We start from the raw sequence: 26,829 nt of genomic DNA on the forward strand, positions 1-26,829 counted from the left end.
ATGGCTCACTGCTCTTCATACTTCTCAACTTCCAACCTTCTGGCATCTGCCTTTGATTAATTTCTCTCCAACTCTTTCTTTGCCCCCCTGGATCTCACACTTTCCCAGTTCCCTCCCACTCACAAGGCAGGCAATATGTTTGACCTCATCTTTACTAGAGGTTGTTCGCCTACTAATCTCATGGCAACCCCCTCCCTCTCATCCATCCCTAGCCCTTAGCCCCTACCCAGATGGTCATGCACCATGGCCACTCTCTCTCCCACTACTCTCCTCTATCCCATCATCTGCTAAATCCTTCTCCCACGTCTCCTGATTCTGCCTCGTCGACCCTACCATCTTCCCTTTCCGCATCCTATGACTCGCAATCTCCCCTTTCCTCCCAGCCAGCTCGGCCCTCCTCTACTGCTCCATGGTGCATCACTGCAAGCTTACAGAACAGAGCTGTGGGAAGCTGAGGAAAATTGAACTTCCGGAGGACCCATCATCCTTTCACTCCCGCCTCCCTACCTTATATTCCTCTGTATCCGCTACTGAAGCCACTTTATCACAAAATGTCAAGCTTCTGCCTCTAACCCTAGGAAACCATTTTCCACCTTCTCCCCCTATCATCCACCCGCTCCCTGCGAACGACTGTCAACCGCTTTGAAAAATCCTGCGACTCGTGAGGCCTGGCCACCCGACAACCTGCCCACTTGTCCCAATCACCTCCTTCAGACATCTCTGGAAACCTTCTCCCATTCTTCACTTCCCTCATCACTGTCTGCATCCCTTCTTAAGAAACCAACACTCAACCCCTGGCGTCAAAAAAAGGACGGTATCACTTCTCGCTTTTCTTTCCAAAACACTTGTGCGCACCGTCTGACCAGCTCTCTCAGTACGATATTCTTGACCCAAACCAGTCAGGCTTCAAGATGGGTCACTCAACCGAGATCGCTCTTCTCTTTGTCACGGAGGCTCTCCTTAGTGCCAAAACTGACTCTCTCTGTTCTCATCCTCCTAGATCTATCTGCTGCCTTTGACACCGTGAACCATCAGAATCTCCTCCTCACCCTCTCAGGGCTGAGTGTCTCAAGCTCTACACACTCTTGGATTGCATCCTACCTGGCAGGCCGCTCCTACGAGGTGACATGGAGAGGATCTGTGTCTGCACCACATACTCTCACTACTGGTGTCCCTCAGGGCTCGGTTCTAGGCCCTCTCCTTTTCACGCTATTACACAAAGTCACTCAGTTGCATCATATCCTCACATGGTCTCTCCTATCATTGGTATGTGGATTGCCCTCAACTACTTTTATCTTTCTGACACCCAGGTGGTGACATGCATCTCCACTTGCCTGGCAGATATCTCAGCTTGGATGTCGGTTCACCACCTCAAGCTCAACGTCGACACGACGGAGCTGCTCTTCCTTCCGGAGAAGGCCTGCCCGCTCCAAGACCTCTCAATCACAGTTGACACCTCCACGGTGTCCCCCTCCCAGAGTGCAAAGAACCTTGGTGTGACTCTGGACAACACCCTATCATTCTCTGCAAACATCAAAGCAATGACTCGCTCCTGCTCTACAACATCCATAGAGTACGACCCTAACGCACACAGGAAGTGCCGCAGGGCCTAATCCAGGCACTTGTCCTCTACCGTCTGGATTACTGCAACTCACTGTTGGCTGGGCTCCCCGCTTGTGCCATCAAACCCCTGAAAATGATCCAAAACGCTGCAGCCCGCCTGGTGTTCAACCTTCCTAAATTCCCTCCTCTGTAGATTCCACTGGCTTCCAGTCAAAGCTCGGATCCACTACATGGCCATGGTACATGCCTACGGACAGTGTCCCTACCTTAAGGTTCTGCTCAAACCCTACACATCAACCCAAGTAGACTGTTCAGCCACCTCTGGTCTCTTGGCCCCCACCCCTATGGGAGGGCAGCTCCCACTCAGCCCAAGCTCTTCTCTGTCCTGGCACCTCAATGGTGAAACCTGCTTCCCCCTGAAGCTAGGGCAGCAGAGTCCCTGTCCATCTTCTTAACACATCTGAAATATCCCAAATGGGGAATATAGTGAGATGGTTCAGAACGCTCCTTAAAACAATCCATAAGAGAAGCACAATCCTGAAATTGGTCTCCGCAAACATCTGATACATGATCGAATGAACCGTCGATTGAACCTGACAAACAAGTGTAAATGACCCCCCCCGCACGACTAGCATCACTACTCTGGACGTTTCTGACCTAGAATATGTGGACAACTACAAATACCTAGGTGTCTGGTTAGACTGTAAACTCTCCTTCCACACTCACATTAAGCATCTCCAATCAAAAATTAAATCTAGAATGGGCTTCCTATTTCGCAACAAAGCCTCCTTCACTCATGCTGCCAAACATACCCTCGTAAAACGGACTATCCTACCGATCCTTGACTTCGGCAATGTCATTAGCAAAATAGCCCCCAACACTCTACTAAGCAAACTGGATGTAGTCTATCACAGTGCCATCCGTTTTGTCACCAAAGCCCCATATACTACCCACCACTGCAACCTGTATGCTCTTGTTGGCTGGCCCTCACTACATATTCGTCGCCAAACCCACTGGCTCCATGTCATAAGTCTTTGCTCGATAAAGTTCCACCTTATCTCAGCTCACTGGTCACCATAGCAACACCCGCCCATAGCACACGCTCCAGCAGGTATATTGCACTGGTCATCCCCAAAGCCAACACTTCCTTTGGCTGCCTCTCCTTCCAGTTCTCTGCTGCCAATGACTAGAACGAATTGCAAAAATCACTGAAGCATTATATTGCCCTCTCTAACTTTAAGCATAGGTTGTCAGAGCAGCTTACCAATCACTGTACCTGTACACAGCCAATCTGTAAATAGCACACCCTACTACCTCATCTCCATATTGTTACTTACCCTCTTGCTCTTTTGTACCTCAGTAGCTCTACTTGCACATCATCTGCACAGCTATCACGCCAGTGTTAATGCTAAATTGTAATTATTTCACCACTATGGCCTATTTATTGCCTACCTCCCTACATTTGCACACACTGTAAATTTATTTTTTCCCCCCTAATTTTGTTATTGACTGTACATTTGTGTAATTCTGTGTTGTTTTTGTTGCACTGCTTTGCTTTATTTTGGCGAGGTCACAGTTGTACATGAGAACTTGTTCTCAACTGGCCTACCTGGTTAAATAAAGGTAAAATAAAATAAATAAATCTGCAGGGTTCTTCTAAGACTTTGGTATCAACAGAAGATTTGTACGCCAAAGGATTGAGATATTGCCCCAAGAGTCTATCCAGATTGCCTGGCATTCATATCCAATGGGGGTGCATTGTAGCCTGGTCCCAGATAATGTGTGGACGTGACCATTAGAGTTGGTCAGACAGTACAAACAGATCTAGGACTCAGTATACTGTGCCATCATTTCCCAAAAGCCAGAGTAGAGAACAAGCCATCCAAAACGGGAAGTCATTTACATCCAGTATCTTTTGAACTGGGATAGATCTAGTTTCCCTTTTCCTCATATCAGAGAACTAAAGGGCACTCTTGTATGTGTCGTGAGAACACACAAACACAGATGTGACACGTGTGCGTACACACACTCAGAGAAATACAGGCAGTCTCACAAGGTCAGTGTAGTCTTTCCCTTTCCTGTGCTTGTGGATGAAACTGCAATAGTTTGCAGAGAAATCAAATGCAGACCTTTGTGAGCTCCTTTTCAAAGGCTGTTTGTTTGGGATTATGGAAGCAAAAATAACACCAGCCAAATGCTGGTAGATTTTGGCACTGGCTGGGAAATGTCTAAGCTTACCAGCCATATTGGCAGATGGTCCCAAATGCTCTGGGTGACCTAAATGCAAACAAAAAAAACATTTGGAGTGTGTGTGGGTCATTCCTGGAAGGGGTGAAAGCAGGGTGGGGTACAGCATAGGTTTAATATTTGATTCAAACAATAGAGAGATGAAGACCACTGACACAGGTCTAGAACACACTGAAATCCACTTAGCCCAAATGCCGGCAGATGGCAATATTGAGTCGTTTCCATCTTACCGACAAACGCATTGTATGCAGCCGGCAATACACTCGTATCCCCTGTGGACCGGTAGGCACCTAAAAGATTCTCCATTCAGGCTGCAAAGCCATTGACTTCCCCATTAACTGGATTTATAAAATGGCAAGAAACCACGAGGGGGACATACATACTTTCCTTTATGAAACACAATTTTCCACAACCATGCTGAAGTGGCTAACGCCTAGAAATGCTAGTCCCGGAAGATGCGTATCGCATTCTGCCAATCAGTTTGCAGCAGTCTGTTGTTTACCCCTGACTGAAAGCAGGGCACAATATCAGGAAGTTGCATTAGCCACCATCATGGCGATGGAAAATGGTGCTTTTCACTGAGGAGTGGCTTCCGTCTGGCCACACCCCCATAAAGGCCTGATTGGTGGAGTGCTGCAGAGATGGGATAACCTTCCAGAAGGACAACCATCTCCACAGAGGAACTCTGGAGCTTTGTCAGAATGACCATTGGGTTTTTGGTCACTACCCTGACCAAGGCCTTTCTCACCCGATTGCTCAGTTTAGACAGGCAGCCAGCTCTAGGAAGAATCTTGGTGGTTCCAAACTTCCATTGAAGAATGATGGAGGTCACTGTGTTCTTGAGGACCTTCAATGCTGCAGAAATATTTTGGTACCCTTCCCCAGATCTGTGCCTCGACACAATCCTGTCTCTGAGCCCTACAGACAATTCCTTTGACCTCATGGCTTGGATTTTATTCTGACATGCACTGTCAACCGTGTGCCTTTCCAAATCATGTCCAATCAATTGAATCTACAACAGGTGGACTCCAAGTTGTAGAAACATCAAGGATGAGAAATGGAAACAGGATGCACCGGAGTTCAAATTCAAGTCTCATAGCAAAGGGTCTGAATAATTATGTAAATAAAGTAGTTTTATGTTTAATACATTTCCTAAAAGTTCTAAAAACCTGTTTTCACTTTGTCAATATGGGGTATTGTGTGTAGATTGAAGGAAAACATTCTAAATCCATTTTAGAATAAGGCTGTAACGTAACAAAATGTGATGAAAGTCAAGGGGTCTGAATATCTTCCAAATGCACTGTATTATCTCAACTACCTCGTAACCCTGCACATTGACTCGGTACCTCTTGTGTATCTAGCCTTGTTATTGTTATTTGTGTTACTATTTTTATTTGCTAATTTTCTTACTTTTTAAACTGCATTGTTGGGAAAGTGCTTGTAAGTATTTCACAGTCAAATATACACCCGTTGTATAGCTTTGCCTAGCGTCTCACCAGAGTAGTATCAACCTAGCGTCTGTCTCACCTGTCCTCCCACCAGCTGCAGCAGGGCTGTGTTGACTGGCAGCAGTTCAATGTCGGTGGCGATAGCCGTCTGATCGAAGGGGCAGGCCTTGCGATGCAGCTTGTTCAGGCACATCTTGCAAACAGTGTGGCCGCAGCCCAGGCTGATGGGCTTGCGGAGGCTCTCCTCGAACAGCTGTGTGCAGATGGGACACAGCAGGAATTCCGTCCATTGCGGCGCTTGCACAGGCATTGTCACCCACGGAGGTCTCTGGGGGAAGCACTGTAGCTTTGACGGATGCTTTCTTTTTCAAAGAAAGGTAGATCCTAAAGTGTGTTGTCGCGTGGAGTTTCTTTTCGAAAAAACAGAGTGATGCAAAAGATCTGACAGATTCCACTGTAATAAAATAAAACTATTCCGAACATCAATTTTCATCTAATTGTTCAGACATTATGAACACTCAGTATGTGGTATGACCTGAAAGACAAAGTGAAACAGAACAGTAAGCATTTCAACTGCATACACCAAACGGGAAACAGGTTAAACATGTGGGAAGAAAAAACATTAACATTTGCTTAACTACCCAACAATGTTCTGAACTTTGATTCACCTGGCTGCCCTTCCAGTAAAAGGACAAAACCAGCAGGATGTCAAAAAACTTCCCGATTTGTCTTCACACTGGGGTCAGGGAATGTTGGGGTGTTCCCTGCTCCAGCAGCAGTGTTCATTAAATGCCAGAAGGCTGATTATTTACTTGTTCAGGCTATTTTAGGACCCTCCCTAGTCCAATAACAAGCACTCATCTCAAAACAGGAAGTTTGGGTTTTCAATGGAGAGTGACAGCATCTTGATGCTGCATAAGAACAGGTTACTATAACTGAATGTCCACATTTCAGCTACAGCAAGTGAACCCCTAGGCGAGATGTTCAACCTGGCCTCAGGGCAATTCGGAAGATTTGGTACGCAAATATGTTTGCCTTCATTTAGTATGATACATTACGAATGGAATAGCAGTCGTACAATAATCATACGTCTTACCTGGTCGTACAAAAGCATACGGATTGGATGACATAACTTATAAATCTTGGAGGACGTGTAGTATTATACACAGAGTGTACAAAACATTACGAACATATCTTTCCATGAGACTGACCAGGTGAAACCAAGAGAAAGCTATGATCCTTTATTGATGTCACTTGTTACATCCACTTCAAAATCAGTGTAGATGAAGGGAAGAAGACAGGTTTAAGAAGAATTTTTAAGCCTTGAGACAAATGAGACATGGATTGTTTATGTGCAAGACAAAATATTTAAGTGTCTTTGAACAGGGTATGGTAGTAGGTGCCAGGCGTACCAGTTTGAGTGTGTCAAGAACTGCAACTCTGCTGGGTTTTTCCACCTTAAAACTGTTTCCCCATGTGTATCAAGAATGATCCAACACCCAAAAGACATCCAGCTAATGTGACACAACTGTGGGAATCATGGAGCCAACATGAGCCAGCATTCCTAGGACAGGATAAAGTAATCCTTCTCACCCCCCCCTTAAATGATTTAGATGCACTATTGTAAAGTGGCTGTTCCACTGGATGTCATAAGGTGAATTCACCAATTTGTAAGTCGCTCTGGATAAGAGCGTCTGCCAAATGACTTAAATGTAATGTAAATGTATTCCTGTGGAACGCTTGACACCTTGTAGCAGGCCCTGACAAATTGAGGCTGTTCTAAGGGCAAAGGCGGGTGCAAATCAATATTAGGAAGGTGTTCCTAATGTTTTTTACACTCAGTACATCTTTCTCTGAAATCTGGTTGTGTTGTAACAAAGGAGAATAACAGGGAGAATTTATGTTGGTGGTTAAGAGAACTATAACGACAAAGGTTAGGAGAATTTTGGTAAAAGGTTAGGAGAATTACATTAAAGAACAATTCTGCAACTTTTCAACCTCCTATTCATTATGCTCTAGCACCAGTCTAAATATGTAACAATGGTACGATTCTACATTACCTTCATAAATTATTCACACACCTTGACATTCTCCACATTGTGGTGTTAAACAGTAGGATTAAAATAGATTTAATTGTCAACTATCTACACAAAATACTCTAATGAAAGTGGCATAAAAATTCTAACATTTGTTAAAAAACAAAACACTAATATATCTTGATTAGATGAGTATTCAACCCCAATACATGTTAAAAATCACCTTTGGCTGTGATTACAGCTGAGAGTCTTTCTGGGTAAGTCTCCAAGAGCTTTCCAAACATGGATTGTGCAACATTTGCCCATTATTCTTTTCAAAATTCTTCAAGTTCTGTCAAATTGGTTGTTGATCATTGCTAGACAACAATTTTTAGGTCATGAACCTCCCTGATCTTTGTGGTTGAATTTCACTGCTTGACTGAGGGACCTTACAGATAATTGGGTGGGGTACAGAGATGTCATCATTCAAAACTCATGTTAAACACTATTATTGCAGAGTCCATGCAATTTATACTACCAGTCAAAAGTTGTAGAACACATACTCATTCAAGTTTTTTGTATTTATTTTTAAACAAATTTCTACATTGTAGAATAATAGTGAAGACATCGAAACTATGAAATAACACATGGAATCATGTAATAATAGTGAAGGAAAAGCAGACAAGTGCTCAGCTTATGTGGGAACTCCTTCAAGACTGTTGGAAAAGCATTCCAGGTGAAGCTAGTTGAGAGAATGCCAAGAGTGTGCAAAGCTGTCATCAAGGCAGTGGGTGGCTATTTGAGGAATCTCAAATATATTTTGATTTGTTTAACAATTTTTTGGTTACTACATGATTCCATGTGTGTTATTTCATAGTTTTGATGTCTTCACTATTATTCTACAATGTAGAAAATAGTAAAAAGAAAAACCCTTGAAGGAGTAGGTGTTCTAAAACCTTTGACCAGTAGTGTATGTAACTAGTTAAGCAAATGTTTTATCCTGAACTTATTTAGGCTTGCCATAAGGGGTTGAATACTTAACTCAAGACATTTCAGCTTTTATCCTGAACTTGTGCCTTTTCAGCTTTTAGTTTTTTATTAAACTTGTAAAATGTCTAAAAACATGATTCCACTTTGACATTATGGGGTACTGTGTGTAGGCCAGTGCCTTTGAAAGTTGACATTTCAACTTTCAAATGGTACCACAAAGAAAGGAGATCCACACATCAGAGAATCTTGAGTTGAATATTTGTTGTTTTAAATTATACTGACAATCCTCCATAGGAAACCTATTGAAGTCATAGAAATATAGAATAGCATTACCAAGTTGTCATTTGACAGTGGGTGGACCGATGACCACCATTTAAAATTTCAATGGTGTACCAGCTAAATTACAAAATATTTTTTTTAAATCTGAGTTTATGCGTTTTTAGATAGACGTTGAAAGGTTAAACATTTCAGAACATTGATTAAAAACTGTTCACAAGAAACAACCCTGTTTGTAAGCTTTTAAATAATATCAAACTTAACCATTTATCTTTTCCAGTGGCATTCAGGCCCCAAAGTCACTTTCTGACCACCACTTCCATGGCCAAACATGTATGGAAAGTTCTGTTTACATCAAAAAGGGATACTTTCAAAAAGTGAATGCAAATCTATTTAAATTCAAGCACTACATATCAAAGCATGGTGTTTCACATGACTAATATACACAAACCTAATATAGTGTGACTATCATGAAATAACCAAACGAGTCACTCCAAAAAAATCAGTGTAATCACACGCCAACGATGAAGCATGTCTGAGCCTGTAGTAGACGAAAACAAACATATGCTAGTCCATGTCAACTCCCTTTTCCTCTAGAAATTAATAGCAAGAACATCTAAGGATGCCAGTACAAAAAGCCTGCTGTATAGGCCTACCTTACAAAAGTAGTGCTCTCAATAGTGACAAAGCAGTCGGTAATGAACCTTGTTCATGACAATGAACAACACTCACAGCAAAAGGAAATGAACAATATGAAGGAAATGCATATGGTACGACATGCGTAAACAGACAGATCAGACACTCCCTGATGCTGGTACTGGTTAGCTAGTATGCAGAGCCAGAAACATTATGCTCCCTGCATTGCTACTTTGTCTCCTGCCATGCCACTGGCTTTTGTTTTTGCCTGCACTTATCCTTGTGTCTGGTTCAAGATGGACATATGTAATATTTAAATGACATCTTTGTTTGTGCTCCACCACTACCTCTGCATTCCCTGTCTCTGCTGCATAATTTGCTTGTAGCCAGCATAAAAAAAAGCCACACCTGATGTCAACAGCAGATGTTGACGACCTGGGTGGGGCTTCCACAGGCTGAAAATAGCCCAGGGGGGGTGGACTGACTGAGTTACCAATCTTGAGTAGGGAAGTAGAATAGCTAACAAGCGAAGTGTTTACTTATGACACAGGAGAAGGAAACACCCCCACATTGGTGCTGAGATGAGTGGGCCAGGCAGAGGGAGTGTGTTTCCCATAAAGCCTGGGAGAGCCTAAGTGCTGGGAATTGGCTATAATACGTGTGCTGGAGCAACAGGGGCCTTTCCTCAATCAGCGATTGAGTCTGACAGACTATGATAACCTACACAGAGATGATGATAAATATCCCTGTATGTTTTTGGGAAGGTTGACAGTCAATGAGGTCATTGTGCCTGGAACTGCTATGGTACCTCTCACAATGCAGTAGCAGACATGGAAATAATAATACATTCTTGTTTCTATGGTAGCAGAAAACTGTCATTTCATCCAATGCTTCTCGACAAAACAAAAAATGAACCATGTCCACTGCATGTGATCTAACAAAGGGCTTAATAGATGAGTGAATGTACTGCAGCCTTGTCTATAAAATACAAATATTTTAACTTAAAATAGGGCAAATGAGGCCAACTTTCACACAAACATTCCAGTGACGTTAATGTAAGATCAGGTACAAAAGTTTGAATTGTGTGGACCTTTGAGGACCTTGTTTTCATCTGATAAGTGTCTGCTAAATTACAAAAATGTAAATGAATGTAATAAGAGAGGCCCAGTCTCTTAACCAGAGTGACAAACAGTTAGTGCATTCATCTTAAAATAGCTAGGTAGGACAACTACACCACAGTCATAGGAAGTACATTTTTCCTCAAAGTAGCTATCAGCAAAGTAAGCAAAATATAAAGTGTTAGTTCAGGAAAGGCATTCTTAATTTAAAAATTAATGAATACATTTACACCCAACTTCCCCTGACAGTCTGGCTCTGATTGACTAGCCTCATTATTTTATTGTTACTTTTTACTTTAGTCTAGTTAGTAAATATTTTCTTGACTCCATTTCTTGAACTACATTGTTGGTTAAAGGCTTGTAGGTAAGCATTTCACAGGTAAGGTCTACCTACACCTGTTGTATTCCACACGTGTGACAAATATAATTTGATTTGATAGCCTGGCCTACATACTGTGTGGTTACATTTTACACCCTCTCCCCTTGTACTCACAATCTTCCATATTCAAAATGTCATGCAAATAATGCTGCTGTGACACTGACAGAGTAATGTTGACTGTCCATACACTTGTCCTTATATAGCCATTTCACCAAGACAGAAGACTAACTGTTGAACTTTGATTAGCTATTCGATTGACTATTTAATATCCAATGACTCCATGACCGTATCAGTCTCAAATAAAGTTTAGTAAGGCCTAAATCCTAGAGAACTGCAGCCACAGCAGACATACACTCATAATAAGGATGCAGATGAAAACACTCACAGCTAACATGAGTAAACAATTGTGGTCACCCTATTTGTTTTGGTAAAAAGCTGAGGGATGGGCCTAAAGAAATGTAACCATTTCTCAAATTCATAAAACCGAGCCCTGACCATCCAAGATATCAACATTATGTTTTAAACATGTTGAGGCTATACAGTGTTTGTGTACATTTACAATGTTTACAAACATTGGAGTAAAACACTTATATTTTGGGCTCTGGTGAGTTGACAGTTGAACTAAGCTCATGAGGCATTTATAAAAAGTTTTCTTCAAAAATCAAGGGGTATAAATCATTCAAGTATAAGTCAAAAATGGATGTAACAACTGCAGATTTCCTCTTTAACGATGACTCATAAAACTAGAAGGAACTGTACCATCTTTACACAACCACTAGTCACAGGCCTAATGATTTCCCAACACTAATCAATAAATTCAATGTAGAATATATGTGATGTATTTTACCATTGTATCGTCAAAACCACTTACTAGGTTTGCATAACATGTAATGAATGAGCAGTAAAGCATTAGCTATAAGCAACATATGCAGTTGCGTTTTTGTTTAGTTTCAATGTTCCCTTGTCATGCTGTTGGGTACATGAATCCAACGTCAACCTGCAAACCAAGTTTGATTGAATATCATGGGGCTCTTCCACAAGCTGTTTTCCACTTTCACAGCAGAATTATTAAATACTGTAAAGTTATTATTAGGCCTCAAACGTATAAGCCTAGCATCCATAAACATAACAAAAAAAACGTATCACAACGAAGTGCAACGTAAGCAAGGCTAGCGAGCTAGATGCTAAAGTTAGTTAGCTAACCTGCTAGCTGCTAGGCTAATACTTCAAAGTAGGCTTACTCGCTAATGTGAGTTTGCTTCGCCCGGCTCGTTGCGGGACGAAGCAAACGTTACCCATACTAAAATCCAAAAGCAACATTTGTCAAATGCCCTGAATCTAGCTAGCTAGTTATACCGGTTTGTCTAACTAACGTTAGCTATTGGTAATGTGTGTTTAGCATAACTATTAGTTACAGTGCTAATTTAGCTAGTCAATACACATTAATTAAGTGGACATTGTTAACATTAGCTAGAATAACTAGCCAACGTAAGCAAGCTACCATAAATTGACGCAGCTAACGAGATATAGACCAGTTAGGTAGCTAATGTTAGCTAGTTATCAGAAACAAAAACAATTAGTTAGCTTGCTACATTGTTTTTTTTTTATAAATCTAGCTAGCCCGCTACACTTGACGGCTAACATGGTTAGCTACCTAACAGAACAGCTAGCTAGACAACGTTAGCTGTACATTTGTCGCAAAAATAAAACCTGTCGAACATAATCCGACTTTATCTAGTTAGCTAGCCGTTTATAATTTTTGTAGAACCACCATCATATACTTACAATTTCCAATTAAATGCCATCAACCTTCAGCTGTTTTTATGATAGCTAATATTGTTGTATTTCGTCGGTCGCCATGTCGACCACGTAGCTGGAGCCTGGCAGTGGCAGTAATGAGCTAACTAGGTGGCTAGCTTTTAGCTAGGCTGTGTATGTCACAGCAGCACACTATGCAAAGCTGCAAGCAAGACATACAAAAATAGCAACACATCGGCAGGTTACTATAATACAATTTCTCAGAAGAAAAGGCTTGCTGGTTTGCTTTACTTTCATTTACATAATTTTTAAATTAGCACATGCATATCACTTTTATTGTACATAATATGCGGTACGCTAATTGGTTTTTATTAGAGCCATGTATAATCAGTCAATTTTTACTCCCAGTCTCCAGAGACATAACACCATTGAAATAATTTGAATCATGTTGCTTTTGTTGTTTTTGCCATGTCCTCCCCGCTTTTTTCCACGAATTGGTATTTTGACCAATCACATTAGATCTTTCACATCTGCTCTTTTTTTAAAGCTGAACTGATTGGTCAAACAAAATATCAGAATTTGGCTGCCTGTCTAAACGCAGCAGCAGTTACTTATTATAAACATCAAGCATACATTAGTAGAATACCACCGAGTTACATAATCGTGAGGTTTTTATATGTCTATATTATTACTATTTGTAGCCCTTAAAAAGGTCTCAACAGTTCCGATTTGGGAGACACTTTGAAATGTCCATCAAGTAGTCAGTGGTATTGATGGTATTTATTTGCTTGGTACCAATATGTGTAAGCATATCTGACACTACTATTGATCATGGTCAGCATTAGTCACTCTGAAATATCTGATGAAGTATACTTTTATTGAACTTGTTTGCTACTGTCACACTTAGTTTTATATATACCGAGTGTACAAAAAACCTTCCTAATGTTGAGTTGCAAAGATCTGTTATTGTACTCTCCTGTCATTGAAACACACACACACACACACAAAACTAGAGGCCTACGGTTTGAAAAGGTATTTTTGTTTTGAGGGTTAGTGTATTGAACACAGAGAGACCCATACCTTTACCATTTTCATTCTGATACCTCACAGTTTTACACTATTGATTTTGGTTGGTGCTGTTATCGTCTTACAGCTTGTTTCTGGGTAGTGGTTGTGACTAAAGTGTGTTTGTGTTTAAAGTTTTAATGTCACATAAACAAGTACAATGAAATACCTTTCTTGCAAACTCAAAACCCAACAATGCAATAACCATTAACAACGTATTTCTACCAAAATACACAATAAAGTAAGGAAGCATACTATATACAGGAAATATTTCAAAAGTCAGATCCAATACTATATTAACATGTGCAGGGATCCTGGGGTGATGGGGTAGATATGTATAGGGGGAAGGGGACTAGGAGATGTGAGTGGGTGTGTAGAGTCATTCTAAATGTATGTGCATATTACGTGTGAGTGAGAAAATGATGGAGTGACTGATTATGTGTGTGTTGGAGTGACAGTGTGTGTGAGTGTTTAGGGCCCTGTGAGTTTTTTACATTTTATTTTTTAATTCACCTTTATTTAACCAGGTAGGCAAGTTGAGAACAAGTTCTCATTTACAATTGCGACCTGGCCAAGATAAAGCAAAGCAGTTTGTCACACACAACAACACAGAGTTACACATGGAGTAAAATAAACATACAGTCAATAATACAGTAGAAAAATAAGTCTACATACAATGTGAGCAAATGAGGTGAGATAAGGGAGGTAAATGCAAAAAAAAAGGCCATGGTGGCAAAGTAAATACAATATAGCAAGTAAAACATTGGAATGGTAGATTTGCAATGGAGGAATGTGCAAAGTAGAAATCGAAATAATGGGGTGCAAAGGAGCTAAATAAATAAATAAAGACAGTAGGGGAAGAGGTAGCTGTTTGGGATAAATTATAGATGGGCTATGTATGTGCAGTAATCTGTGAGCTGCTCTGACAGCTGGTGCTTAAAGCTAGTGAGGGAGATAAGTGTTTCCAGTTTCAGAGATTTTTGTAGTTCGTTCCAGTCATTGGCAGCAGAGAACTGGAAGCAGAGGTGGCCAAAGGAAGAATTGGTTTTGGGGGTGACCAGAGAGATATACCTGCTGGAGCACGTGCTACAGGTGGGTGTTGCTACGGTAACCAGTGAGCTGAGATAAGGGAGACTTTACCTAGCAGGGTCTTGTAGATGACCTGGAGCCAGTGAGTTTGGCGACGAGTATGAAGCGAGGACCAGCTCTCGAGAGTGTACAGGTAGCAGTGGTGGGTAGTATATGGGACTTTGGTGACAAACGGATGGCACTGTGATAGACTGCATTCAATGTTTTGAGTAGGGTATTGGAGGTTATTTTGTAAACGACATCGCCAAAGTCGAGGATCGGTAGGATGGTCAGTTTTACAAGGGTATGTTTGGCAGCATGAGTGAAGGATGCTTTGTTGCGAAATAGGAAGCCAATTCTAGATTTAACTTTGGATTGGAGATGTTTGATGTGAGTCTGGAAGGAGAGTTTACAGTCAATCCAGACACCTAGGTATTTGTAGTTGTCCACATATTCTAAGTCAGAACCGTCCAGAGTTGTGATGTTGGACGGGAGGGCAGGTGCAGGCAGCGATCAGTTGAAGAGCATGTACAGTGCCTTGCGAAAGTATTCGGCCCCATTGAACTTTGCAACCTTTTGCCACATTTCAGGCTTCAAACATAAAGATATAAAACTATTTTTTTGTGAAGAATCAACAACAAGTGGGACACAATCATGAAGTGGAACAACATTTATTGGATATTTCAAACTTTTTTAACAAATCAAAAACTTTAAAATTGGGCGTGCAAAATTATTATAGAGGAAGGCCCTAAAAATGGTCAATTTCTTTAAGCTGCATTGTTGGTTAGGGGCTCGTGAGTAAGCATTTCACTGTATGGTCTACACTTGTATTTGGAGCATGTGACTAATACCATTTGATTTGATATTCTCACAAGCAGTGTGCGGGTTCCTTCTTTTTTCCTCATCTTATTAAACTGTTACCATGCACCTGCAAAAAAGATAGCTCAGATGTGCGAGTGCTTTTGAAATTAAGTATATACTAAGGTCTCATGCATGTTTTTTTACATTTGTTTTTATTTAACTTGTGCATGTGCGTGTATCTATCTATATGTGAGCAGTAGGGGGCATGATTGCACCCCCCAAAAAATCCTGCCTGCAACTTGGTTTCCATCCACTGAGATTTATATATACACAATATATACACTAGATGCCTGACAGGGTGCGCTGTTTTGAAGCCACCGCGATGGCACTCCCGCGCAATCATCGTGGCACTCCCGCGCCATTGTAAAAACCTATTTTGGAAGCTATAGAAAGGAATTTACTAATGTCTACATTTGATATTGCCACGTTTATTATATTACAGCACCTTTATGCATAATTTAAATTATATTATGTGAGCTAAACATAACATTTTTTAAATGTAAAAATAAATAAAAACATTTTCCTGAAAGTATAATTTTTGGAAAGCACTAATGTTTCTGTCCACACTACAACAACAAAAATACTTAACTACATGTAATTTATTCCTTGAAACATTTAAAATTAAATACTATAGAATTCCATTCATTCTTATGGAGGACTGCTTCAAAGCCTCTCCATGGCCAAAATATTGCTGCAGCTATACAGGGTTATATATATACACACATCATTGAGTGGCAAGGAGTGAAATGTTAGCAAAAGAGACTGGTACTCAGACTAGGGGGACATTGAATATATTATTCAATTCCAATGATTTAAAGGTGGGGTGACCTAGTAATTTTGATTATGTCATGTCTATTATGCCACCAAAAAGCACTTTAAAATTAACAGTGATAAAAAAAAACAATTCAATGACCTAGCTGCCACCATTGAAAAGAGCTGGATACATCATGACGCCACACCCTCTACCACATAGTTGTAGTAGAAAGGCAACAAGTACATTTTGCGCACAGACAAAGAGCACAGTGGTGAAGAGATTTGGTAAGAGCCTCTGTTTCAGTGGTCCTATACAAAAATATACATTACAAACAATGAGCACAATGAAGAGTCCAATAAAGAGGCATTCAAAACTATCTGTAAACAAATGTATGGAAGCATTTAAAAATATCTTACTAAGAACACAACCAAACTGACAAATCCCAATGGATTCGAAAATACATTTCACTTGTCATTTTGAGTTTCCTTTGCATTAGTTCCCGTGGTCCTTTAGAAGAGTTTCGGCAGCTGTCTAAGTCTACTCAGGTTCAAGAAATTTCCCATCGACCCCTCTGGTTGAGGACACTCCCTTTGTATTTCACCTAAAGATGGCAGCCGTTTTGCACAATTCTCCTTGTCCGAATGTTGTTTGTCGCCACGTGCCAAAAGCTGCATTTTAGGACACGAGTGCCTGAGGAGCTGGCTTTGAGAGTCTGCGTGTTGCCCCTGCGGGTGGACAGGTTTGGAATGTGGCAACTCATTGGTGATGTTTTTCAGAACCAAACCTTTGCGCTCCCTCTCTCCCTGCCCTACTTGTTCCTGTTGAACATGGAACTGTATGGTATATCCCATCTCCAACTGCTCCCCCTCGGCCCTGCTGTCCTCCTCACTCCTGCTCCCCTCCTCTATAAGCCCGTACCTTCTCATGTACTTGCTGGGGGCGAAGGACATGTTGTTGGGAGACAGGATACAACTGAGTTCCACAGTGCTCTTCTCCGCTCCAGGCTTCTCCCTGTGAGAGGTGTGCAGGGGCTGAACCTAGGGAGGGTCCTAGGGGGCTGTTGCCCCCCCCCACGGAAGTCTAGAGAGCTGCTGGTCGCTGAGGTACCGGAGGGCGATGGCGTTGGACTCCAGGCTGAGGTCCACGCTGCCACTGGGGCCCCGCATGCTGGTTCCCGTGGACTCCAGGAGGGTCAGTCTGCTGATGACTGCCTCTGGGTTGATGCCGGCCAGGGTACTGGGGAGAAGTTAACAGGAACACCTTCTGCATAAGTAATGTAACCTATAGAATTACTCTTTAAGATGTGCTGTAGTGCATGCCAATTGAAGCATTTATTTTTCAAGTAGTTTTTGGATTTACATGAGAGAGAAAATAAGACTATTAGCAACAGTAATAGCATCTATGATCTACATACTGTAGGTACAAAGAAGCTGAAGTAAACATGACAATTCGATGCTCATACCTGGCACTCTCCATTGAGCTGCGTGTGACCTTGCCCCCCGAGTCAGCAGAGTCTAGATCCACATGGACCCCTAGCTGCTGCAGCTGGCGCAGTGTGGCGTGGAGCACCTGATCCTTCCCTCCTGGCGGCTGCTCTATGGGCTCCGGCCTACAGGAGCAGAGGGGAACAGGGCTAGGGTACGACTGCTGGGACTGACAGAGGGACAAGGTGTGTTTCTCCTGCCGTGGGTATGAGGTCCGCCTGTTCCTCCTCATCTTCGCCCTCCTCATTCACTGTACCCTGGAGACGGCTGTTCACTTGGCCCTGTGGAGGAAAGAACTTAATTCATTGATAAGCGCTTTTCATACATTTAGTGGAAAGTGACAAATAGTCAGGGATCAGGAGGGAGGTTGGTCACATAACACGTTGTATATTAACCATTTCACTGCAATTCTAGATTCTGTTGAAGCCTACCCAGAAATAAGTATACCAGGATAAAAGCTGGGGCAAATACATCATCACCTGGGCCGTGCACATAACTCTTTTTGTTTCCTTTCCTAGTTTTTCTCCATACATGGAGCAAATGAAGTACCTATAAAAAATATATATATATAAAAAAAGAAACAGCTTCTATGTCAAGGCCATCAGATTGTTAAAACAGCCACCACCTACAGACTTGATATCATTGGCCACTTTAATAAATGGAACACTTTAATGACCCCTTTATGAATGTTTACATATCTTGCATTCATCATCTCATTATGTATATAATGTATACTGTATCCTTCACTATCTATTGCATCTTAGCCGCTGTCACTCCTCATCCATATATTTTATAATTATATATTCTTATCCCATTTCCTTTACTAGATTGTGTGTATGAGGTTGTTGTGAAATTGTTAGATATTACCTGTTAGACACTGCTGCACTGTTGGATCTAGAAGCATGAGCATTTCACTACACACACTATAACATTGTTATTGTTTAAATAGCAGATTGCCCCTTTCACCTTTCAGAGTTCTAGGTGGCCAACTACGACATTACTTTCTTGCATGCACCCTTCCAGTCAATTCAAAATAAGGGTGGATCAGCCAGGGCCGATGGCAGGAAACAAACATTCCGTTTGGAATGCAGCCAACCGTTCTCTTACCTCTGGTGCATTGACTGGTTGAAGGGTGTGCCTTTCACATGTCCCTCACTACACCCACTCTCGTCTTCCGTGCCATTCATGTGCCTGCTGTGGGTGAGGCTGGCACTGCCAGAACTCCGACCAGAGGAAGACCTGCTACCATCGGTGGCGCCAGGCCCCCTTGTCCATGTACCACTCTGGCTGTTTGCGCTTGTCCTCATCGCAAGCGGGGGCATCGATGGGGTTTCCCCAGAACAAACTGGCACCTACACATAAAGGAGAGATACATTAAGAGTTGAGTAGCTAAATGTCTAGTCAGTTAGCAGTCATTCTAATTAAGAGTGACTTGCAGAGAGTGCAGTTTATAGTTCTATGCAGCAATCCTTTCCCCATGTAGTCAGGGAAATTCTCTCAAATTAACCACGTGTGAGATCGCTGAAACCAGTGATGAGTCCAGTACCTGTTCCTACAGCGATGCTGACAATCCTCCTAGTGTGTTTTCCTGGGGAGATCTGTGTCTACATGGCTGCCTGCTCAGTGGATGGAGAGGAGCTGCTCCCCCCTTTCCCCTGAGCCGCCAGTAGCTTCTGGATCTGAAATAATTGGTACATCAGGATTGGAAAGTCCAATGGTAAGAAAGGTTGAAAAGTCGTTCTCTAAAGCTGCAAGATTGGTACAGTGTCAACCACAAACGACACCGTAGAGAGCCTGACCTGTGCCTGCAGTAAGTTGAGCTGCCGGTCTTGATCCACCAGGATTCTGTAGGTGTCAGAGGGCAGGAGGCCCATGGGCCCATCCAGGGGGGAGAGAGACTGCCGACTGGGCCTGGCAAGACTGGTTCTGACAGACAGGGGTCAGCTGCTCCAAGCAGGGCCCCTGGTGTGGGCCCCATGGGGTGGCACAATGAGCTGTGGTGAGGGTGTGTTTGGTGGGAAGGGGAAATGTGAGAGGTGGGGGGGTTACCATCAAAGTTGGAACAGAAGTGTCTATCTGGTCTGTTGTGGGTACATGAAGCTCCCTGCCAGTAGTTGGGGTGGTACAGGGGGGTAACATGGTCATGTGGGTGGAAGGAGCAGCATCCACAAGGCTGGTTCATGTTGTGGGTGCAGTGGAAGTGTTTGAGATGGACAGCGGGCTGTTGGTGAGTGGGCATGGGGGCTGAGGGGTGACCGGGGCTCTGGTGTGAAGGGGCTCCGACAGGGGAGGCCCACTTGTGAGAGAGGGGACCTGGTGCTTGGTGGAACTGCCTGGCCTGGTGGACTGATTCATTAGGAAAGGAGCCTGTCTTTGGAGAAGAGGAGGAAGATGAGGGGGAAGAGTCTTCCCAAACTGTGGTGGGGCTGATTTCCTGCCAGGGAAAGGGGGCCAGAGAGGTGGTGGCTGCTGCCCAGGGGTGAAAAGGAATCATCTGCTGCCCTTACCCAGAGTGTCCATGGCAGGGGTCAGGGGCCTTTGATGGGTGGGGGGCCACTGAGTGTGGTGGGCCCCTGGTCTGGGTGTCTGGTTGCCCCAGGTTGGAGCTGGTGGGGGGGGGGGCAACTGCCTCTGGGCTGCAGAGCTGAGGGGAAGGATGAGGGGGGGCCCATGGTCTTTCCATCAAGGAAGCTGCCGTCCATCAAATCAAAATCAAATCAAATGCATTTATATAGCCCTTCGTACATCAGCTGATATCTCAAAGTGCTGTACTGAAACCCAGCCTAAAACCCCAAACAGCAAGCAATGCAGGTGTAGAAGCACGGTGGCTAGGAAAAACTCCCTAGAAAGGCCAAAACCTAGGAAGAAACCTAGAGAGGAACCAGGCTATGTGGGGTGGCCAGTCCTCTTCTGGCTGTGCCGGGTGGCGATTATAACAGAACATGGCCAAGATGTTCATGCTGGTCATTTATGAACATTTGGTCCAATAATAATAAGGCAGAACAGTTGAAACTGGAGCAGCAGCACGGCCAGGTGGACCGTCACCATGGAGAGCTCCGGCACAGGACGGTGGACCCGCTTGGTCTGAAACAATATGGAGTATCTTTTAGAACAGAGTTCATATCAACAAATAGGTGATACGAGTCAAAAGAGAGAGAGAGAACTGACCTGCTGGGTGAGAGGGTGGGGGTTTGGGGAGGGCCTGGGGGAAGAGGTCATCGTCCTCTACTCCAGAGTCATGGTCGTTGATAGACAGTCTGTTCTGAGGAGATGCTGCCACTACCGCAGGGCTGACGGAGAAAAGACAAGACAGGCACTGTCGAGCCCACTGTCTTGATAAAGCCTTTTGTCATCCGTCTACCTCACTGAACTCCTATGAAGTCATACAATTCTGTAAGAGTATCTTTCTCATGAGTTCAGTTAGTATTCAATAACATTTATGACTAATGATTTTCTTGTGATCCAAACAGCCACTACTCAGAGTGAAATGGCCCTATTCACCTTGACCACCTATCCACTGCACTAGACTAAGTAAAACCATGTTAAAACAGAAGTTTGAGGGAAGAGCTTGTGTATGTATACCTTGTGAAGGACGCATGGGACACCAGTTCCCTGAAGAAATCAGCCTCTGTGTTTTGGCTCTCCGGACTGAGCTCAAACTGCAGAGTATGGCCCTCAGACGCCGCCACATTCTGTACAGACAAGGATCAAAAGATAAGTGTCATATATTCACATGGATTTACCACCATATCTGTTGTAATAGTGGGAAAGTGCAGTAGAGGGCTTTTCATACTATTGAGCCGAGCCAAACTGTGCTGAGATGGTTAACACATCCAACATAGATAGTTGTTGGAGGGGACAACCTGAAAGGAAAATGTCCACGCCAGCATGGTTCAGGAATAGCTGTGTCTACCTTGTAGAGGGTGAGTGACTCGGTGCTAGTGAGCAGATGGAAGGTCATGTCCTGCTGCTGACCCTGCAGGGCTGGACCTGGTAGAACGCTGGCTCCCTGTGGGTCAGCGGGTACAACACCACCAGGAACGCACCGCCCTCTCACGTTACCCTGGAACACAGCAATGACAAACCAGGGGTATGTTGAATATCAGGCAAATATTGTGGAACACAGAACGATACAAAAAGTCAGACACAGAGCTGCCTAAACCCAAATCCAGACTACCCGAACAGCAAACACACAGCACCGCGTCTCCTGTTACAATTATTTTGGTGCTTTTCCCACCACCTTTATAAGATGCCTAGAATATGCAGTTTCTATACTAACACGTTATTTCCTTACTGATTTGTCCTTATGTTTATAAAAAAAGTGTTTTTGAACTTGTGACAATATCAACAACACATACAGTATTGGAGCCAGGCCAACTGGGACATGACAGTCAGTGTGAACAGATGGGCATCCCCACTCACTTGTCCTGGAAAGAGGAGCTGAACAGGTAACTCAAACACCACACCTGGGGGTTGGAGATGTGGTTGACCCCACTCAGCAATCTGCCACAGATAAACGGTAACCACATCAAACTGTACACTCCTGCGTTGGCTCACACACACAAACAGCTTGACTAAATGAACACAATAAGGACAAATCCTTTGTGGTTCAGATTATCTCTAATGAATGGAGGGGGATTTACACACATCCAAAATAATAACAAGGTGGACAAAAAAATATGTCAATAAAATAGATGGTGGGCATACTCACAGTCCCACCAGTGGTAGAGTGTAGGCCTTTGGGTCAGACTCCAGTATTAGGAGCAGTTTCCTGCTTTGATCCATTGTCAGAAGGCTGAACAGAATAGAGAAGAAGTGAAATGGGGGCATCCATTTTCTGATAATACTGCGATAAGCTCTTAAAATCTGCTCAAAGTCAAGTATTCTAACCTTAACGCACCCCATTATTGGCCTATGTCCTTACCTTCGTTTGTGGCTAGCGCTGCTGTGTAGTGGCTGGGTGAGGCTGGTCGGCCCGCTCAGGTTCCTGGCCAAGGCCGTGGGGATGATGAGCACGGGCCGAATGGGCACAGCGTCCAGTGTGTTACCGGGGGTGACGGCGGCCCAGCGCAGGCAGAAGCCCAGACTGTCTGTTTGCTGGGAGCAGCCAAGGTGTGCTCGTAGGACCAGCAGCTTGGACAGGTCCAGGGACTCCCAGGTGCTGCAGCATCTGAACAGGTAGGGATGGAGGGGTGAGAAGTTGTGCAAACATGAAATTTGCAGTGAAAATGTAAAAAAATAAAAAAATAATCATAATTCTGCTTTACTTCAGTAAATGAAACAAAGTGTTTAAGAGGGGATGGGGGCTGCTTATTTTCTCCCAAAAATACCCCAGGAAATTAGACAGGGCAAAAAGCTCCGTTTAGAAATGAGCAAGCCCAAAAAAAATGCTTTGACCCTAGGCAGTTCAGTGATTAACAACACCTGTTGCTGACAGGTTGCAGTAACTGCCAAGCCCGGGTGGAGGGAGTATGCTCCTTTTGTTACCCGGGCAACAGAAGAGGTGGGTTACTTCGATAGGCAGTTAGAGGGTGGTTTGAGTTTGACAAGTGCAGTTTGGATTCATGTAAATTCCAGTAGGGATAACAACATTGTGTAAGAATATGTTGTATAGTTATTGCCATTAAGCATAAAGCCTACAGAACTTAACTTAACAAGCATTCATTTTATTCAAATATAACAAAGGACATTTACTTTAAGTGAAGACGTTTACATATTAATGTTACCTTGAAAGAGATGTGGAAGTCTTCTGCAGAGTGAACCATGGTGTCTGTGGCAGCGACCCCCTGGGTTATAAATACGCACAGCACCAGGATGTCTCCGGGCATCAGGGCAGTGGGGACCTTTTCAGAAGAGCCAAGTTGCTCCCGGCCCAGGTCGAACCAGTTCAAAGTCACACCCTCTTCATCTTGAAAGAAGAGTGTAGAGAGAGAAGGGAGTTGACATTAATCAAGGGAAGGGACAGGGGGAACTTTCAAAATAAAATCACTTAAGCTAAGAGTTGTCCTTTGAAAGCAAGTTGTAACATATATACTCAATCCATCATTATCATAATTATTTTCCATCTACAAATAGAGTGAGAAGTTCTCTTAAACTCTGAATATTTCTGTGATAATGCCTATGGTAATCTCACCAGAATCCACAGCAATAGTCCCCTAAAGGTAACAGCTGAACTGGGGCTTGTTATTCTCTCGGGAATGCCGGTGGGCCAAACGAAGAACTCTCCACCAGAAGTAGTCTGGGATTTCTGTTAAATAGAAAACAGTTTTTTAAGCACAAGGCAGCACATGATCTAATTACAATCACAGGGTGTATTTCAAAAGAATGTGGCTCCCTTGTCTCCTTTCGTTCAACTGAACTGATTTGAGAGAATTAAGCAGCTTACACTGGCCAAGTATTTCAAATCAGCACAGACCAAGGGAAGGAGATAGGATGCATCTCAGTAGGCCACGGTGGCCTAAGACACAGTCAAAAAGAAAACAGTAGACTACCTGTAATAGGATAGGTGGAGGCTAACCACATCCCCATTAGATGTGGGGTCCCATAGGGCCAGTTTGGATTTGGGGAAGGTGATGGCAGCAAGAGCGTTCTCTGATGACCTGTGGTATGGTTATCATCAAATGCTAGTGTCAGACAAACTTCCCGTGGGAACTGTTAGTTATAGTTATTGTATTAAAATTACTAAAAAACAAATTACACATGTACCAGAGTTATATATATATATATAAAGTAGATTTATATAAGGAAGAACGCAAGTACAAATACCTTGTTGTCATTTTCAGATTCTCTGGTTTGTAAACATTGGCCAGGACGTGAGATGACTGTACTTTCAAATTCACTTTAACACTCATTTCTGTGGTGTGGACGGGAACGTGAAGTGGTTCCGTCAACAACTAGCTAACTTTTACATCTTATTAGTCAAAAGGTGTGTGTGCATGCCACAAGATGCAAATGTGCAAGTAATTCACTTACACTAAAAGACAAACTAAATGGCAAGGTGACGTTAGATACGTAAACTTGTTAGAAGACGTTGGCCATCTGGAAAGCTTAGAAAATGGCATAGCTAGCGAACCTACATAACGTTAGCCCACACACCCATTCTTACCTATTAGACAGCCCTAGTTATGACCACATAGCACAGACAGTAATCTTCTTCACCAAACGTAGCTAGCTTATCAGTTAGTTAGCTAGCTAAATAGCAAGCCAGGCAGCTAACGCGTTAGCTATCATTATGGTTTGCGTGCCACGGAGTCGTATTGGCTGGCTGAAATGTTGTGAGAACTGTAATGTTGCTCGAGCAGTGGTTTCAAGACTTTCTCCGCAATATCAGATATCAATATCAGTAAATCCACAATGTATCAATCTAGTTTCGCTAATATTTAACATCAATTGATAGCAACAACAAAAAACGAGTCGTATGTAATGAATCACTTTCCACGTTGTTAAACACAAACGGTCCTTGTGATAAATTGATTGTGGCGCTGTTTCCATGTTCCAATGGCTGGCTAAAAAATCCAGCCAATAGAAGGCCCCGTTTCATGGCTGCTGACCTATCAGAGGAGCTGAAAATATTACTCGCTCAATCAAAGATGATTTCAACCCATATTTGCAAACATTCTTGCATTTTGTGCAATTTACAACATTGTAGACATGAGTCAGGTTGTGGTTGCAAAGAATATGAAATGGATATGACGCTACGCTAGTATGTTACGTATTGCAAAGGAAAACTGCGTTTTGATACTGATAACCTTTTGAATTAAATCACAAATAGCACAAGGGGGCGCCATTTTACCAGATATACAGTAATAAATACTCGCATTTGCCATAATTGCGTAGTTTATAATCTGTATTGTCAGAAGCAAGCACATCAAGCAAACAGAATAAGTACGCCACAAATCTACAATAAAAATGTCAAACCTAATCTTTCACAGGTTACTTTTAATGTCTAGATATTACAAGTCATAGAAGGGCTTTTCCAACATGATGATATGCCATTTCAGAAAAGAACAACATAATATTGACAGAATTTAGCCTACCACTGTATTGGTAGTAAATAATATATATATCTTTTTACCTTTACTAGGCAAGTCAGCTAAGAACAAATTCTTATTTTCAATGACGGCCTAGGAACAGTGGGTTAACTGCCTGTTCAGGGGCAGAACGACAGATTTGTACCTTGTCAGCTCGGGGGTTTGAACTTGCAACCTTTTGGTTACTAGTCCAACACTCTAACCACTAGGCTACCCTGCCACCCCAATAATAATGCACTCCCCTGTGCACCCAAACATCAACTGGGATCAGCAATAGGCTGTGATGTGACATCACCACACATTTGACTGAGTATAGCTCGATCAGGGGTGAAATGTGCTTATTTCCTGTATACCCAGGTCTTATTCACTCATGCTGGCTGAGGGCACTGTGTCCCAGATTGCAATGATTACAACAGCCTATGGCTCACCGTCATGGATTTATTTTTCCCAAATCCATTTAATATCAGAGGACATTACCAAACCAGTTGTTCATATACAGAGAGAGACTGTGTGACAGGAAGGAGTTTGTGAGAAATGCTACATATTTTTGATAATCTTTCTTTAACTAGGCAAGTCAGTTAAGAACAAATTCTTATTTACATTGACAGCCTAGGAATAGAGGGTTATAACTGCCTTGTTCAGGGGTAGAACAACAGATTTTTTTACCTTGCCAGCTCAGGGATTTGATCTAGCAACCTTTCGGTTACTGGCCCAACACTCTAACCACTGGCTACCTGCCGCCCCAAGATGTTTGACGTACCCCATTCTGTTTTGAACCAGGATCTTATCTGGGAAATCAGTGCACTGAAGAAATGCATAGAGGTAACGTTTTTCACTTTCTCACATGATTAACTGATTACTGTACATTGACACATACTTTGTTTTATAACATACATTTGATGTTGCACTTCAATTTGATAACTCCACTACATGACCAAAAGTATGTAGACACCTGCTCGTCAAATATCTCGTAAAAAAAATCATGGGCATTAATATGAAGTAGGCCCCCCTTTGCCGCTATAACAGCCTCCAATCTTTTGGGAAGGCTTCCACTAGATATTGGAACATTGCTGCGGGGACTTGCTTCCATTCAGCCACAAGATCATTAATGAGGTCGCGCACTGATGTTGGGTGATT

The 26,829-nt window shown here is 42.8% G+C and overlaps 1 protein-coding gene and 1 pseudogene across 4 annotated transcripts in view; both read right to left on the bottom strand.

Annotated features, from left to right (window-relative positions):
• Nucleotides 1-12,550, bottom strand: part of LOC135524697 (roquin-1-like) — a 37,117-nt gene extending 24,567 nt beyond the window's left edge. For all 4 annotated transcript variants that reach the window (XM_064952453.1, XM_064952454.1, XM_064952452.1 and 1 more), the window contains exons 1-2: nucleotides 12,458-12,550; nucleotides 5,338-5,793 (exon numbers count right to left, since the gene is read on the bottom strand). In XM_064952453.1, coding sequence (XP_064808525.1) covers nucleotides 5,338-5,568 — 231 coding nt within the window. In that variant the 5' untranslated portion in view covers nucleotides 5,569-5,793; nucleotides 12,458-12,550. The remainder of the gene's footprint in view (nucleotides 1-5,337; nucleotides 5,794-12,457) is intronic.
• Nucleotides 12,551-15,836: 3,286 nt separating this feature from the next.
• LOC135525041 (SCL-interrupting locus protein homolog) lies at nucleotides 15,837-25,137 on the bottom strand (annotated as a pseudogene).
• Between the last annotated feature and the right edge of the window lie 1,692 nt (nucleotides 25,138-26,829).

Source organism: Oncorhynchus masou, chromosome 31 (genome assembly GCF_036934945.1).
Source record: "Oncorhynchus masou masou isolate Uvic2021 chromosome 31, UVic_Omas_1.1, whole genome shotgun sequence".
In the NCBI taxonomy this organism is placed as follows: Eukaryota; Metazoa; Chordata; class Actinopteri; order Salmoniformes; family Salmonidae; genus Oncorhynchus; species Oncorhynchus masou.